Source organism: Periplaneta americana, chromosome 14 (assembly GCF_040183065.1).
Source record: "Periplaneta americana isolate PAMFEO1 chromosome 14, P.americana_PAMFEO1_priV1, whole genome shotgun sequence".
NCBI classification, from domain to species: domain Eukaryota; kingdom Metazoa; phylum Arthropoda; class Insecta; order Blattodea; family Blattidae; genus Periplaneta; species Periplaneta americana.
The window spans coordinates 2208464-2223572 of NC_091130.1; the positions used below are offsets into that span (position 1 = coordinate 2208464).

The 15109-nt window shown below is 35.1% G+C and overlaps 1 protein-coding gene across 1 annotated transcript in view; it reads left to right on the top strand.

Moving 5' to 3' along the window:
* Vps4 (vacuolar protein sorting 4) overlaps positions 1 to 15109 on the top strand; it is a 35676-nt gene that overhangs the window by 6115 nt on the left and 14452 nt on the right. The window contains exons 2-4 of the mRNA XM_069844818.1: positions 8481 to 8529; positions 10677 to 10788; positions 14246 to 14384. Coding sequence (XP_069700919.1) covers positions 8506 to 8529; positions 10677 to 10788; positions 14246 to 14384 — 275 coding nt within the window. The 5' untranslated portion in view covers positions 8481 to 8505. The remainder of the gene's footprint in view (positions 1 to 8480; positions 8530 to 10676; positions 10789 to 14245; positions 14385 to 15109) is intronic.

Genomic DNA, 15109 nt, shown 5'->3' on the forward strand with positions numbered 1-15109 from the left:
GTATTTGGGAAAAAGAGTGGATATAAAAAAATGTGTAAAGTTGCTCAAGTATTGGAGGGTGTGCCTGTAGGTGAAATTGACAGTGTTTGTGTTTGTGACATTCCTCTCTTTAAATATGCACGTCTGACGTCCTGTGATGTGGAAAGATCGTTTTCACAGTATAAGTCGTTGTTCAGAGATAATCGGCATGCATTTGTAATGGAGAATTTGGAGATGATCTTTGTTGTTCACTGCAATTCTCGGCCAACTACTAGCACTCAAGTGTGGTTGCTGAGTACCTAGTAACATTTTTTTTTTTCAAGCTAAGTAAGGTATTTTTGTCATATTTAAAAACATATTTTTTTTTTATTTTTAGCAAATATTTTCGTACTTTTTAGCACATAAAAAATAAATATATTTAAATTTTTAGCACATAAAAATCCGCTCCCTACTAATTACTCTGTCTTGGAACACTTGATTAATTTCTTGTAGGGAAACGTTTGCTGTATGAGTGGTGGTGGTGGTGGAATCATGTTGAAAGAATGCGTAGTAATTTGTTCTGTTTCAGTTAACTCTCGAGAAAAGCGATATGTAATCAGATTCACATGATTTAAGGTGCATCTACATGGATCAGTTTTCCATGCAATCTGAGGAGAATATTAATCAAACCAAGTTGAAAACGAACGTTCAATTGAAGCTACATCTGCACGGTTCAGCTTTTGCCACCGCACACAACTGACATCTTCTGGCGAACGAATGAACAACACTCTGAAGTTCCTCATCATAGATAGCTTCGATTTCTTCTCGTGTATAGTCTTTTAGGTCATCTGTAGAATGAGGATTTTTCCTATAAACACCACCTTTTAGTGTTCCCCATAAATAAAAATCACAGAGTGTTAGATCTGGGCTTCGTGGAGCCCAGTTTCAATGATTTTCTTGCATTTCTTGCAAAGGACTGAGATACTCCAGTTTCCTGTGCTAAATGCTTTAGAGATTTTAGAGGGATATTTTCTAATCTTTCACCAGTCTCATATCTAATTTTTCTTCTATAAAAACACCACAATCTGAACATATGCTCTTGCCATAAAACAATACTAACAATACCATCCCATCGCACCTCCTCATACTCATCCTCTTTCACAATAGCCCTGCCAAGACTCTGGAATTCGTTACCTGCTAGCATCAGGGACTGTCGAAATAAAACTCAATTCAAACGCAAACTTACTAGGCACTTGGTCAGTAATTGAGACTCGTTCAGACATGGTTTCTTGTAATAGTCCTCTTAATCTATCACAAAATATCTCAATATATGGTAATTTCATCACTATAGAATTTTGTTATTCTAGGTTTAATTTGTAATTCAGTAAATACAAAAATATTCTTTGTTCTTAACTTCTATGATAGATTGTCTAGCTTTTATTAATCAGGTAATCTTGTCGTACTTTAATTTTTATTGTAATTGTAATTGTAAATTTAATATTAATTGTAATTTTATTCTTCATATTATAGTTGTAATCCCCTGGTAGAGGGGCAGAGAAGGTCTAATGGCCTTATCTCTACCAGGTTAAATAAATAAATACTAATAGTAATGCGTTTTCTGCTTGATTTTCGATTCTTCTTTGAGCCTGTTTCTTTAACTCTTTTAACGAGTCTTCTGATTGTTTTGGCAGAAGGCACAGGTCTGTTTGGAAACTTTATTCCTAATTTTCGTCTTGTTTTCGCACACGACCTCCTGCTTTTTATGTAATATTATACATACACACACGTTCACGCAATGAGAATTTGTTGCTAGGCATTACCTACATACACAATAATCACTAAACTTTCTACACTAACATTGTACACTTGAAGAATTGAGAGTTTCATAAGACAACTTCTAAGCGCACTGAATGCCATATGGCTACTGGAGGTCAATTGCATGGGAGAAACGGTTACGCATGCACCATAAACCACACAGGGCATGGCTGGTCAGTTTGCCGGCACTTTTGTCTGGAACCATTGATAATAATGGCTCTGTAGTATTTGAAGCTGCCCACTTGTTTTACTGCCTCATTTCGAATCTGGTTAATAGGGCCTATGATTCTTGAATGCATCATTTTTAAACAATTATTAAAATTGGTACCTGGTATGTAAAATTACACTGGATAACTACAAGCATACCCAATTTTCACACAACTTCCGTAGTTGATTTATATGCACAAACAAAGTCTGAAATATGCATAATAAAATAATAAATGTGCATAAAAAACAAGAAATGCGCAAAAACATGCAAAATACATTTTTTTGTAGGGATTACTTACTATTTTCCTGAAAAGCAAAATGTGAATATGTCATGTAGGTAGATAATGTACGTTTTTAATTTGATATTAAGATTCAATATGTACACTATTTCTTTATTTATTTATTTATTTTAGTTGATTATTTAACGATGCTCTGTCAACTACTAGGTTATTTAGCGTCGATGAGATTGGTGATAGCGAGATGATATTTGGCGAGATGAGGCCAAGGATTCACCATAGATTACCTTGCATTCACATTATGGTTGCGGAAAACCTCGAAAAAACCCAACCAGGTAATCAGCCCAAGCGGGGATCGAACCCGCGCCCGGGCGCAACTTCAGACTGGCAGGCAAGCGCCTTAACCGACTGAGCCATGCCAGTGGCTTTTTTTGTTTACCGTACTTCGTTTGTTATTTACAAAGGCCTTTTTAATACTAAAAATGATCGAACAACATCACATGAGGTTGCTGGACAAAATTTTGGTGCAGAAATTGTGAGTTTGTAACATCGAAGTTCAAGCAAGCCACACTTTCTTGGCACATGGCCTTCTTTACATCGAACACAGTGCTGTAACCAGGGTTTTTGATATCACATGTCTAGTTTTATCTTGATAGCCTGACCAGGGGGTCCTTGTGAGTGGGAAATGTGATCTATTAGGGATTCTGCTACTTGCAGTACCTAATCAAGAAGGAATGCACTCTCACAAAATACGACAAAATCATGCATTTGACACTCGCACTGCTTGCATGCCAGCTGAGAATAAGTGAAATAGAGAAAAGTAGGGTAGGGTTGTTAGAGTTAGGGATGTTTGGGAATGCTTCTTGTGCAGCAGTTCAATGCCCTCAGTTCCCGACTCAAGTGGAGCAAAAGCAGGGAGTCGTTATGTTGGATTTTCCAGCCATTTATTCATTTATCTAAATGGTAACAGCTCCCTGTATTAACAGGCTGCCACAAAGACAGAGCATATTGTGCAATAGGCAGTTGGAAGTATAAATAATATACATATGTTTAAGGTTAATGGAGTCTTACAACAATGACAAGAAATGACTGAATAAATAAGTAGGTACTAATTAATTATTTGAAGATCACTGTTGACCGTAGAGATGGTTGCGGAGTATAAATATGGATCTTCTCAGAGCTGCAAGAACGATGTCATCAATTGCCTTCCTCTGTAGGCCGAAACGTTGCCAGGTCTGGAAGAAGAAACCGGGGATAGTTCAACCATAAGGCCTATTACTTCAGTTTGTTGTAGACCGTATTTGTCCATGAAATATGGAATGGTACGTACATAGATGTCGTTTTTTTTCCCTATTTACATCTTCAGGTTGGCTCTTTTGTTTTTCAAATCTAACGGTGGGATCGATGATGTAGCCATTGTTGTTATTTGGCGGGATGGCAATCATGTCTATTCTTCTTGTACTGCCATTGTCTGCCAGTCCGTGTACTTCTTCGAACACTTGAAAATTTATTGATCTAAACTGTTCGGTGATCATCAAACGAATTCTATGGTGTCGTGAGTTACGGAGTACTTCACCGTGTGGCCAAGAGCCCAGGACATGTGCAAGTGTTTCTGGCTCTCTGTGGCATCAAAGAATAGGTACTGTGTGCTGAAAACCAAATAATCCAAAAATCAATTTTTTTTTTTTTTTTTACAAAGTAACTTATGCATATTTGGAGGTTTATGCAACAAAATCCTGAAAATATGCTGCAATGTATGCATAATAGTCTTTATGTGCGGGAAAGCCTGTAACTTGCAAAAATATGCACGATTGAACTTTGTATATTGTTATCAAAGATGTTGAAAAATGTATAAAGTGTTTTTGTATGACTTTCAACTGGCCAGTAAAAATATGCATTTACATATGAATTCTGGCTGTATAATAATAAACCCAACAAGGGCAGCTGCCCTTCAGTAAGGGTTGCCAAAAGACACAGCATACTGAGCAAATAAAAAGAAAATTAAACATTTGTGTTATCGTCCACACCTGTGGAGTAACGGTCAGCGCGTCTGGCTGCGAAACCAGGTGGCCCAGGTTCGAATCCCGGTCGGGACAAGTTACCTGGTTGAGGTTTTTCTGGGGTTTTCCCTCAACCCAATACTAGCAAATGCTGGGTAACTTTCGGTGCTGGACCCCGGACTCATTTCACCGGCATTATCACCTTCATCTCATTCAGCCGCTAAATAACCTAGATGTTGATACAGCGTCGTAAAATAACCCAATAAAATAAAATAAATTTATGTTATCAGTATTTATGATTATTATTTTGAAATGGAAGCTACCCTTGGGAAAGTACTTTTACTCAATAATTAGTAGTAATCAAATAGAATATAAGGAAATTTAGGTGTACAGGTGATTACGTAAAATCTGAACAGAATATTTCATTACGTCTATAGCAACAACTAACAAGTATGTGAGAGAAAAGCAGCAGAGGGACTAGTTGGATTTGCTTTCAGGATTGTCTGTAGAGGTGAAGATAAAAACGACATTTAAAGTACTCGTAAAATAATACACGTGAGCCATTTAATTCTTGCTCAAACAAGAGCACACACTGTAAATCACTCAACCTGATCTGTATCCATTTTATTTAATGTTGTATGAAATTATCAATCAATCTTCTTAATGTATCCAGCTGTTTGCTGACAACATAAAGTCCACTATAGTCCACTGTAGTGTATTCAGTTGTTGTTTTTCACGAGAAATGAGGGGTATTTTGATCCGTGTTCATTATAGATGCCTGTTGCTAGTAGCCAGAGTTGGGGTGTAGTCAATATATACTGCAGGGCTGTGTCTTCTGCAACTGGTACTGATGATTTTAATTTACTTCTTTTGTGGTTTACGGATGGACAGTATAGAAGATTGTGTTCCAGATCTTCATCATGATTATTACACCACAGACAAGTAGGATTATCAGAAATGTGAAATCGGTGTAGGTACAATTGAGTGACAATGTGACCTGTTCTGGCTCTTGTTAAAAATATTTGAACATGTCTGTATAAATTTGAAGGTGATCCTTATATGTACTGCAGAGTTGTTCCATGGAATCTAACTTAAGAATGTATGGAGGATCATTTTTGGAATGATTTCCTGGAATTTGTATGCTATGTTCTGGAATCACCCATTTCCATGGAGGAATTACGTTCACAACTGGAGTTTTAGCAATGATTGTGTCTGTGATATAGATTGGTATTTCTTCGTTTTTTATTTTATAGAAATTACACAGGATATCATCTGACAGTTTGAAGAATATCTGAGATCTGGATGAGGCTTGCAATTTTAAATGTATTTTTAGATCCTTTTGTAATATATAGTGTCTGAGTGGTTGAATATTACATTCAATTTCAAGAAGTTCAGGACAAAAAGCCTTCTATAGTATGCATATAAGAATCTTTTCAGATTGCTGATATTTTAAAATTTTACAAATTTGCTGACTACAAAATTTTTAATCTGTTTCGTGAAGATAGAGGGGGTGGAGGTGTTGTTACCATGATCCACAACTCCAGTCATTTAATTGAATCTAAACACCAATATAAAGGCCAAATTGAATACATTAGGACAAAATTATTACTTCAAAATAATATTTCATTTTCACTTGTCAATGTATATATACCTCCAGGCCTCAACCTAGTAATGGATGATATAGAACAATTGATCCCATCTGATCGCAAGTTTATCATAGTTGTATAAATATATCAAACAAATTGAAGTTCAGCAACTGTTGGTTTCCAGCATTACATTATACTGGACAGAGAGGGGAAAGACAGTTTGTTTCATGATTGTTGATATTATACAAATCTACTGACATGAAAGTTGATCTCAGACTAAAACCTACCTTCCCCTCCATACCCATCGATGATACAGTCATGACACATGATAAGGACACAGGACAGGACTTGTCTCCTCTACTGTACATTGTTTAAGCATTTTATGTAAAAAAATCTCTAAAACACGACCAAGATCTGAGGCGCTCAGAATATAAGTGGTGCAAGTTCAAAATTAAACATCTGCTAATTTAAGGTTTAATAGATACATCAGTGTAAGATCTTTCTAAATGAATAATAAAATGAATGTATTATTTAATGGTTTGGCAATGTATTATTTAATGGTTTCTGGTAGCACTTTACCAGAACACTGAAACAAATTGCCATTTTGTCAGAAGATAAGTGAAGCAAGTCCATCCCACTTAGCAACTGTGCTGTTTGCTTTGCGGTTTGTTAATTGTTCAGTAATTATAATTAATGTTATTTTCATTTTTGCGAGTAATTGAAAAATTATTTGAATCAAACTAAATGGATAGTGAAGAGTTGTGGGAAGTGAAACTACTTCTTTTTGGCGCTAGCGGAACTTCATTTAAGTTAACCAAAACCATTCTCCTTTCTCTTAAATTTTCTAATGAGGACATTAACAAAATTTGTCTAATGGTATTGAGAGATTCATTATCTATTTTACACAATCACTTGTATAATACTATGTAATTTTTTTTTACTTCATTTCATTACTCTTCAATGTATTTTCATGTCATGTTTCTCCGTAATTAAATTGTACTTTATTTTTAAATTTATCATTGTTCCGTATTCTCTCCGCAATCATATTGTATTTTTCATTTAACCTCTGCTTTGTATTCTGGATCCTAGTGGTCAGCCGTAGATTTCGGCCAGATGTCCCAAATTGTGGAATTTGTGTGCCTGATGCAACAGGAAGCAAGTGAGATACTAAAAAAAAAAAAAAAAAAAAAAAAAAAACAATTGAAGTAATTAGTTACATTATGATTGTGTTATAACTGTGTTTCATTTTGTTTTAAGTAACTCCTCAAGTGATAAACTGTTCTTATGTGTGCAGATTATAATGTTATTAATAAAACATCGTACAAAAGTAACTCATATGAAAACAGAATAGAATATAAACTACTTATGTCTTTTTTCAGGACATTATTGTAATTATTTATAATTAATAGATACTGATAGAGAATTGTTAAGATTCTATAACAAGTGAAAGTCACATGCAAGTGATTATTTTAATGCACGCTAACAATATTGCCTTTAACTGCCTCTGTTGTCTGTTGGTGAGCATGCTGGCTTCCAGATCAGGAGGTCCCAGGTTTGATTCCCGGGCTCGGCTCTCGGTGAATTTTCTTGAAAAAGAGGAATTCCCTGGGTGTCTAGAGTCTGGAAATTTGTATGAATGTGAGTGTGCCGGGTTAATATTAATTAACCAATCATCACAAATATAAAAATACATCAGGACTGTCGCTGGGCAGTAACCTGAACACACGTTTCAGCGTCACATTGTTGACAAGTAACTCCATCTGTTAGCACAACCATAAAGCAACTAATAGATGCTATAGAGTTACCAACAACGAAAAAAAAAAAAAAAACAATATTGCCATGTGAAATATTGCAACTTTTCAGTGGACAAGTGAAGCAAGTTCATGATTTGTCATTAATTAATTTCAGCCATAAATTTTATTTCAGGTTTTTATATTATTATGACATAGGTAAAAGAGTATTTTAAGTATTTATAAATAAATGTACATTGGATGAAAAATTGTTCTACTGATTCTCGTGTTTCTAAAACAATAAATATCTCATTAACAGTTTCTGTGGACTTGCACCACTTGTATTCTGAGTGCCTCATATTGTTCGTATTCAAAGATTAGACATGTACTAGATAGGTGTGCATTGATATGACTGATTGAACTGTACCAATTTTGTCATGAACCTAGAGCCATGTAATTATTAATTAACTTAAACACGGAAAAAAATATTACAAAAATAAGAGTTATCATCATCAATTCATCATCATCATCGTCATGTGAAGTTTGTTTCTTTCACCATGAAGATAGGTCATCTTCCCGTATTTATCAAGGATGTCCAGCATCTCTCATACCAATGAGTTTATAGCTCGTGGCTTTTTGTGCATGCCTGAGTGACAGTTTGTTATGAGTATGAATTTGGTGAAGGTAGATCCCAGCCAGTCATTCGATTGCAGTAGTTAGTCTGCTTTTGAGACTGCAAGTGTGCTGACCTGACATTTCTTTATGGGAAGGTCGCCAGTTCCGTCTGTTACAGGACTGTCCTCTTCGCCATTCCTGTCATTATGAATTTTATCCTTACTTCATATATTGGACATTTTTTGATTACCAAATCTAGAGTCGCCATCATTATTTTACGAGGATCACATTTCCTGCTACTGTGTCTATTTACAATGATTGTTTTGTTTACAGGATTTTTTAGCGTTTTTCCAGTCAAATGGCGGCAGGAACTACTTTACAGGTGAGGTACATTTTCTCATGTAGCTACTAAGATAAGTGAGGCGTTCTCTGGAACAAGAACTTAACTACAAAATCTTGAATTTGAGATACAGATCATAGCTTTGCGTGTAACGACATTCAAATGTTTTTATAGGGCGGTGTGTTTGTTGGAGAGAAATAATATTTTGTGAAGTGGGGGATATGTTATTAAGAATGCTGGAAACTGAAAAATGACGTAATTTATGTTAAGTTCTTAATCCAGGGAACACCTCAATAGCCCATGGGTTATGTTACTTTATTTAACTAATCTGTCGCAACAGATTTATGGAACCATGCTCTTAGATATGGTGTTCATGTTGTGTTGCGAGAAATATTGCCTTCTTCAACAATGCTTTGGACATCAATAAGCTGAATATACACATATACACGACAATGTGTATGGTAATTTGAATAATAATAATAATAATAATAATAATAATAATAATAATAATAATAAAGTATAATATTAATATATAATTAAAATTAACAACTAATTAAATTTCATATTACTTGAGAAATTGTGACATTATGAAGGAACTGCAGATTGAACCAATAGTAGATTACCTACAAAATTACAGGAAAAATTGGAAATCAACATGTAAACAGAATGCCTTGATCAACAATTGCACGCCAAAATGTTGAATTATTGTCCTGTGGACAAAGATCCTTGGACAGACCATTGAAACGTTGGCAAGAGACCTTAACAGGAATGATTATTATTATTATTATTATTATTATTATTATTATTATTATTATTATTATTATTATTATTATTATTATTTGAACAGGGATAGACAAAACCCTAAAATTTTAAGAGCCAGCACATTTTACCCACACATGCAGTGAGAAAATCATTCGAGCTATGATAAAGATACATTTACTCAAATATACTAAACAATATTAAATATCTTTGCAATGCAAACACACGCTCTCAGAGACACTCTTTGATCTTCACTGAACCTACAACCACTTTCGTTAAAATTATGTATTAGTCGTAGTAACATTGAAGTCTTAAAAAATGTTTAACTCAATAAAAAAATTCAGGCACCACGTACACATTCTAGGTGTCATGGCGACCAGACACTCGGGATTTGTCTGCCTCTGATTTGAACAATACCCTAAAGAAAATTTTACTATTTCACAGTAGCCTACTTAATACATAAATGATATGCCATAAAGTCAATTAGTCTTATTCCTTGTTTAATTACAAATAAGACATACTCAAGCAATACACAATTTATAATTCATTACAAAAGTTGAAAGATAAAAGATGGTATAAAATAACACATTATACCAAGGGCAGCTCCTGCAATAACAATCTCTCACTAAAAATAAGAAAAGCAAAAACACCCAGAAATGCTGATGAAACTAAATCAGAGGATTCATTTTGGCTACATAGTAGAATTGCTAGAGAAATGGGTAAGTCGTAAAACAGTGAATGCCAGTAGGGGGAGTTATCCCCACCCTCGCCGCTCAGCACCTCGCTCGCCTGCTCTCTCTCTCTATACTATCTGCCCCGCTTCGGTGGATCACTGCCTACCACCTTGCATGTATTTCATATTTTACAATACAACCAAATTAATGTGCATTAGACAAAAACGACATACATTGCATTTCTGCAATACATTACGGCAGTTCCCTTGAACATAAATCGATTCATTTTCCCTTCTACCACCAACTCGCATCAGTAGCAAAGAGGTCTAAAGCGTGCGTGCGTTTCGTTAGGTAGATACACGGATCGAATACTACCCTCTGCTAAGTCATAAGGAAAAAAGAAAAAGAAAGAAGCTGGAGAGAGAGACAGAGGGAGACAGGACGAAGTTCCTCTTTTGCTTCGTAGATGCCGCATTCACTCTTTTTGTTCCACTAGATGTCACCCCATCCTAAACCCCTATTTCCACTCTTTCCCGCTAGAGTGTGTGGTGAGCTTGTAGGGGAAAAGTGAAAAGGGGTCATGGGCGGAGCTTAGCATTCGCTGTTTTACGATTTGCCCAAGAAATGCAAACGAAAGCTGTTTATGGTATGAACATATTTCACAGAGAGAGATGTGCTTCACTTCATTCTGTGCTGCAACTGTTCAGATTGCTTGCTAGCCGCACGTTTTGTTGAGTTGTAATATTTCTGTTTCAGAAAGCCATTGACCTCGTAACGAAAGCTACAGAAGAAGACAGGAATAAGAATTATGAAGAGGCACTGAGGCTGTATGAACATGGCGTTGAGTACTTCCTGCACGCAATTAAATGTAAGAGCAGTCACAATGCACCGCGAGTTTCTCCCAACAGAGCTGCCACTCCTACATAGTCATTTCACTTGCACTTGCTATCCTTTGTATTGTATTGTATTGTATTTATTAACATTCCATGGTATTCATACATTGCTTACAGCTAGAATATGGAACAAGTCAAAAAACTTAATACTATTATAAAGTCTTAATTTATAGTCACAGTCTAGATGAAATATATACAGACGAGATTTACAATATAGTCTACTAGTACAACACAAAGTTTTAGTATCAATTTCATGAAGTGTTATTGAATGTCATGAATTCACCTACAGAATAGAAGGCGTGAGAAATTAGGAACTTCTTTAATTTTGCCCTAAATAATTTTATGTTTTGAGTTTCATTTTTTATATCGATAGGAAGGCTATTAAAAATTTTTACTGCCATATAACGGACTCCTTTTTGATAGCACGATAGACTTGCCGATGAAGTATGAAAGTCATTTTTTTTTTACGTGTATTTATGCTATGAACTGTTGAATTAGTTACAAAGTTTTCACGATTACATACGAGGAAGATTATTAATGAAAAGATATACTGACAAGCCATGGGCATTATGTATAGTCTTTTTAAAATAGTCCTATACGATTCCCTAGATTTGGCACTCACTATTATTCTAATTACTCTTTTTTGTAATAGAAATATACTGTTACTATCTGTGGAATTTCCCCAGAATATTATTCCAAAACTCATTACCGAGTGGAAGTATGCAAAGTATATTGCTTTTAAGGTATTGGTATTTACTATCTTTTGCATAGATCTAATAGCAAAACAAGCTGAATTTAGTTTGGGGGTAATTTCTTTAATATGATTTTTCCAATTTAACACATTATCGATTTTTAATCCAAGAAATGTGGTTTTTATTGTTTCTAATAGGGGTCTATTGTTAATTATTGCGCTAGAAATTTGCGAGGTTGAATTTGGACAGGATTTAAATTGAATTATGTTAGTTTTGTTACAATTTAATACTAACTTATTGACTGAGAACCAGTCACATATTTTGAAGAGAATTTCCTCTGTTGAAGATTGGAATGTGTTGGAGTTATTGGCTGTAATTACTATACTTGTGTCATCTGCAAATAATATGGGATGACCTACATGTTTTATCAGGGGGGCAAGATCATTTATAAACACTAGAAAAAGTAGGGAACCTAACATTGATCCTTGAGGATCCTCGTTCCCAACAGGGCCGTCACTGCTACCACATACATCACCTGTCCCTCTTGTTTTCTGTCATTCATCTCCGTCCTTGTATTCATAGTTATTTTCCTCTTCCTTTGTCTTCTACAATTTCTCCTCTTCTCCTCCCCCTCATCCTGGTCCTCCTCACCCACCAGCATTTTCAGAGAGTTATTTTGTTGCTTCTGTGACTGTACTCACAACGTGTGGATGATGTAATTCGGTGCAAGGTCACTTACATCGTGAAGAAAAGCAATCAAATGGAATCGGTCTCATCTCGTGCATCCATTAATCAAGTTGTTCACCTCCTAGTGACACATTTTCTATGCTAACTGGTGGCTCTTACCATTACATTGGTGTTTGATTTCTGGCCTTTCTGTGAGAGTTAGCTCCTGTCAGACTGTTTTTGTGCTTGTATTTGGTGGTCCAAACTTCACTACTGTACATCAGCTGAGAATGACCAATTTTTATACAAATCGAGTATTTTCCAGTAGTCTCAAGATTTGTATGATGTAATTTTTTATGAACATTTTTTTCATTTTCGTGTTATTTAACACAGTCCACATAATTAAAATTTGACTAGTGGCTTGTGCAGCAAATGCTGCAAACTAAGTTCATTAGACGTTCAAATAAACATTTTTCAGATTTATTTTCAGGGAAGAATACCAGACATTCTGAAAGTTATTTGCTTCCATAATAATGAAAGATACTCTCTCTCGAGCCAATACTGAAGAGAACCACGCATATAAATATCTACACCACACTGCCATTAAATATATGAAAAAGACCCAACCCCACTTGATTAATAACTATAAAAATATTTGATTTTTAATAATATTATTATCTTACGTAAGTTTTATAGCTTTCAGTAACATATACTATATAGCCGCCACTCAGTAAAATATAGAAATCAAAATCTAATTTAAGTTATTCTCTACATCTACTTACATAACCCCAAAACGTTTCACTTTCATATCATCAATATAGCATTAGTATGTATAATTAATGAAAAATAGTCACATCATGGCATTATCTATAATAATATTTCACTTCTAATGGTAATAATGTCATCAAACCACCTCAAGTTTTGTAGTTTTTAATATCCAATACACAGCTGTACCCAGAAAATTACTCACCACAGAATCGAACCTGTAAATTATTTTTAGTAAGTTAAGTTTTTAATAACCAATTTAATTTGAGCTCCAAATATGTCAGCATTCTTGCAGATCATGGCCTTCGTGTAATATAGTTTACTGTAGTGTGTGTTTTGTTTTATTCTGAAATGCAATTAGCTAGTTCTCAAAACTGACGACAGATGGATTTTGGAAAATAGGAAAATTATGTTGAAAAATTGACATTTCACTGAAAACTACTATATTTCTGAAAAACTTTGAGTTCCAAGCTTCAAAATGAGAGGTCATTTATTAAAATCCGTTCAGCCATTTTCCCATAATTTCCATTACCAGTTCAAATTATATATATATAGATACTTGCTCCCAACATTTGTTGCTGACTGTAATTTTACTCTGTATTTGATTCTGTGCCCAAAGTATCCTTATTTCCCAGTAATATCTTTAGTCCGAAATATTGTAACGTGAATATTTTCTTTTGTAGATTACCCTGGGAATTTGTGATTAAAACTGATCATCTGCAGAAAGGAACTTGCTTGTTTTTGCTTTGTTTATAGCATGACATGTGTTTCTAAATTTGTTTCATTTTTAAATAATTTAATTCAGATGTTAAGTAATGTCAATGATAAGGGACAGCCCTGTCTGACTGGTAATTGAATCTCTTCTCTTATCTTATTTGTCCTGACTTATATTTCATAGTAATTGATTGTATATTTTCGTTTTGTAATATGCCAAAGAGGCTATCTCGTTTAACTTTGTCAAAGCCCGTAACATACTCAATAAACTTAACATTTCATATGATCCTTACGAGAAGAAACAAAAAAAAATATGTATCTAGTAGTTCTGAAGCAATTATGAATTGAAGTTGTGAACAAAAATACTATGAAAATGTACATAGTTAACAGAAAAAAAAATTGTAGTAATGCAGTTATTTTCACAACAGAATTATAAGTAATTTTACTTTCTTTAAAGTTTATTCAATTAAATAGCATAGATATTTAGATATTAAGTCGTAGTCGTTTTTTGCTCTGTAGATTAAAGTTTGCCATCGCTGCTTGTTGATTCCTTCTTCCACTCTCTTATTTTCTTTGTTTGATACGAATGTTGCAGATGAGGCACAGGGTGAGAGAGCCAAGGAGAGCATCCGAACCAAGTGTCTGCAGTATCTGGACAGAGCTGAGAAGCTGAAGGAATACTTAAAGAAGGGCAAGTCGAAGAAACCGGTCAAGGCAGGGGAAAGCAATTCCAAGTACGTACTTTTTTGAAGGGATGTGATTTGTGTCACGCCAGACCTAAGCAACTTGAAATGCATCTCATTCCTCTTGTTCTGAGAAGTGAGAAGGATGCTGTTGGAATAAATGTGCTTGTTGATGATGAATTAGGTTTTGCAAATCAAGATTTCAGGTATAACTCCCTGTAAAGTTGATTTGAATAATTTCGAGGGAAAAATTGTTCCGGAGCCGGGTATCGAACCCGGGACCTTTGGTTTAACGTACCAACGCTCTACCACTGAGCTACTCGGGAACTCTAACCGACACCGATCCAATTTTTCCCTCTATATCCACAGACCTCGAAATTATTCAAATCAACTTTACAGGGAGTTATACCTGAAATCTTGATTTGCATAATACACGTCACTGTTCGTTAACAGAAAGCCACAATTTAAGTCACACGGAGTTAGTGTGCACTCGAAGTTGGTTGCTTGACGGTTGTCAGCCCACTTTGAGGTCTGTGGATATAGAGGGAAAAATTGGATCGGTGTCGGTTAGAGTTCCCGAGTAGCTCAGTGGTAGAGCATTGGTACGTTAAACCAAAGGTCCCGGGTTCGATACCCGGCTCCGGAGCAATTTTTCCCTCGAAATTATTCGAATTAAGTTTTGTTTGTGATGATTGTACATTCAGAAGAATAGCCATAAATAAAGATGAGTTATCTTCATCTTACGATGTTTGGTGACGTATACACGTCCGTTGATG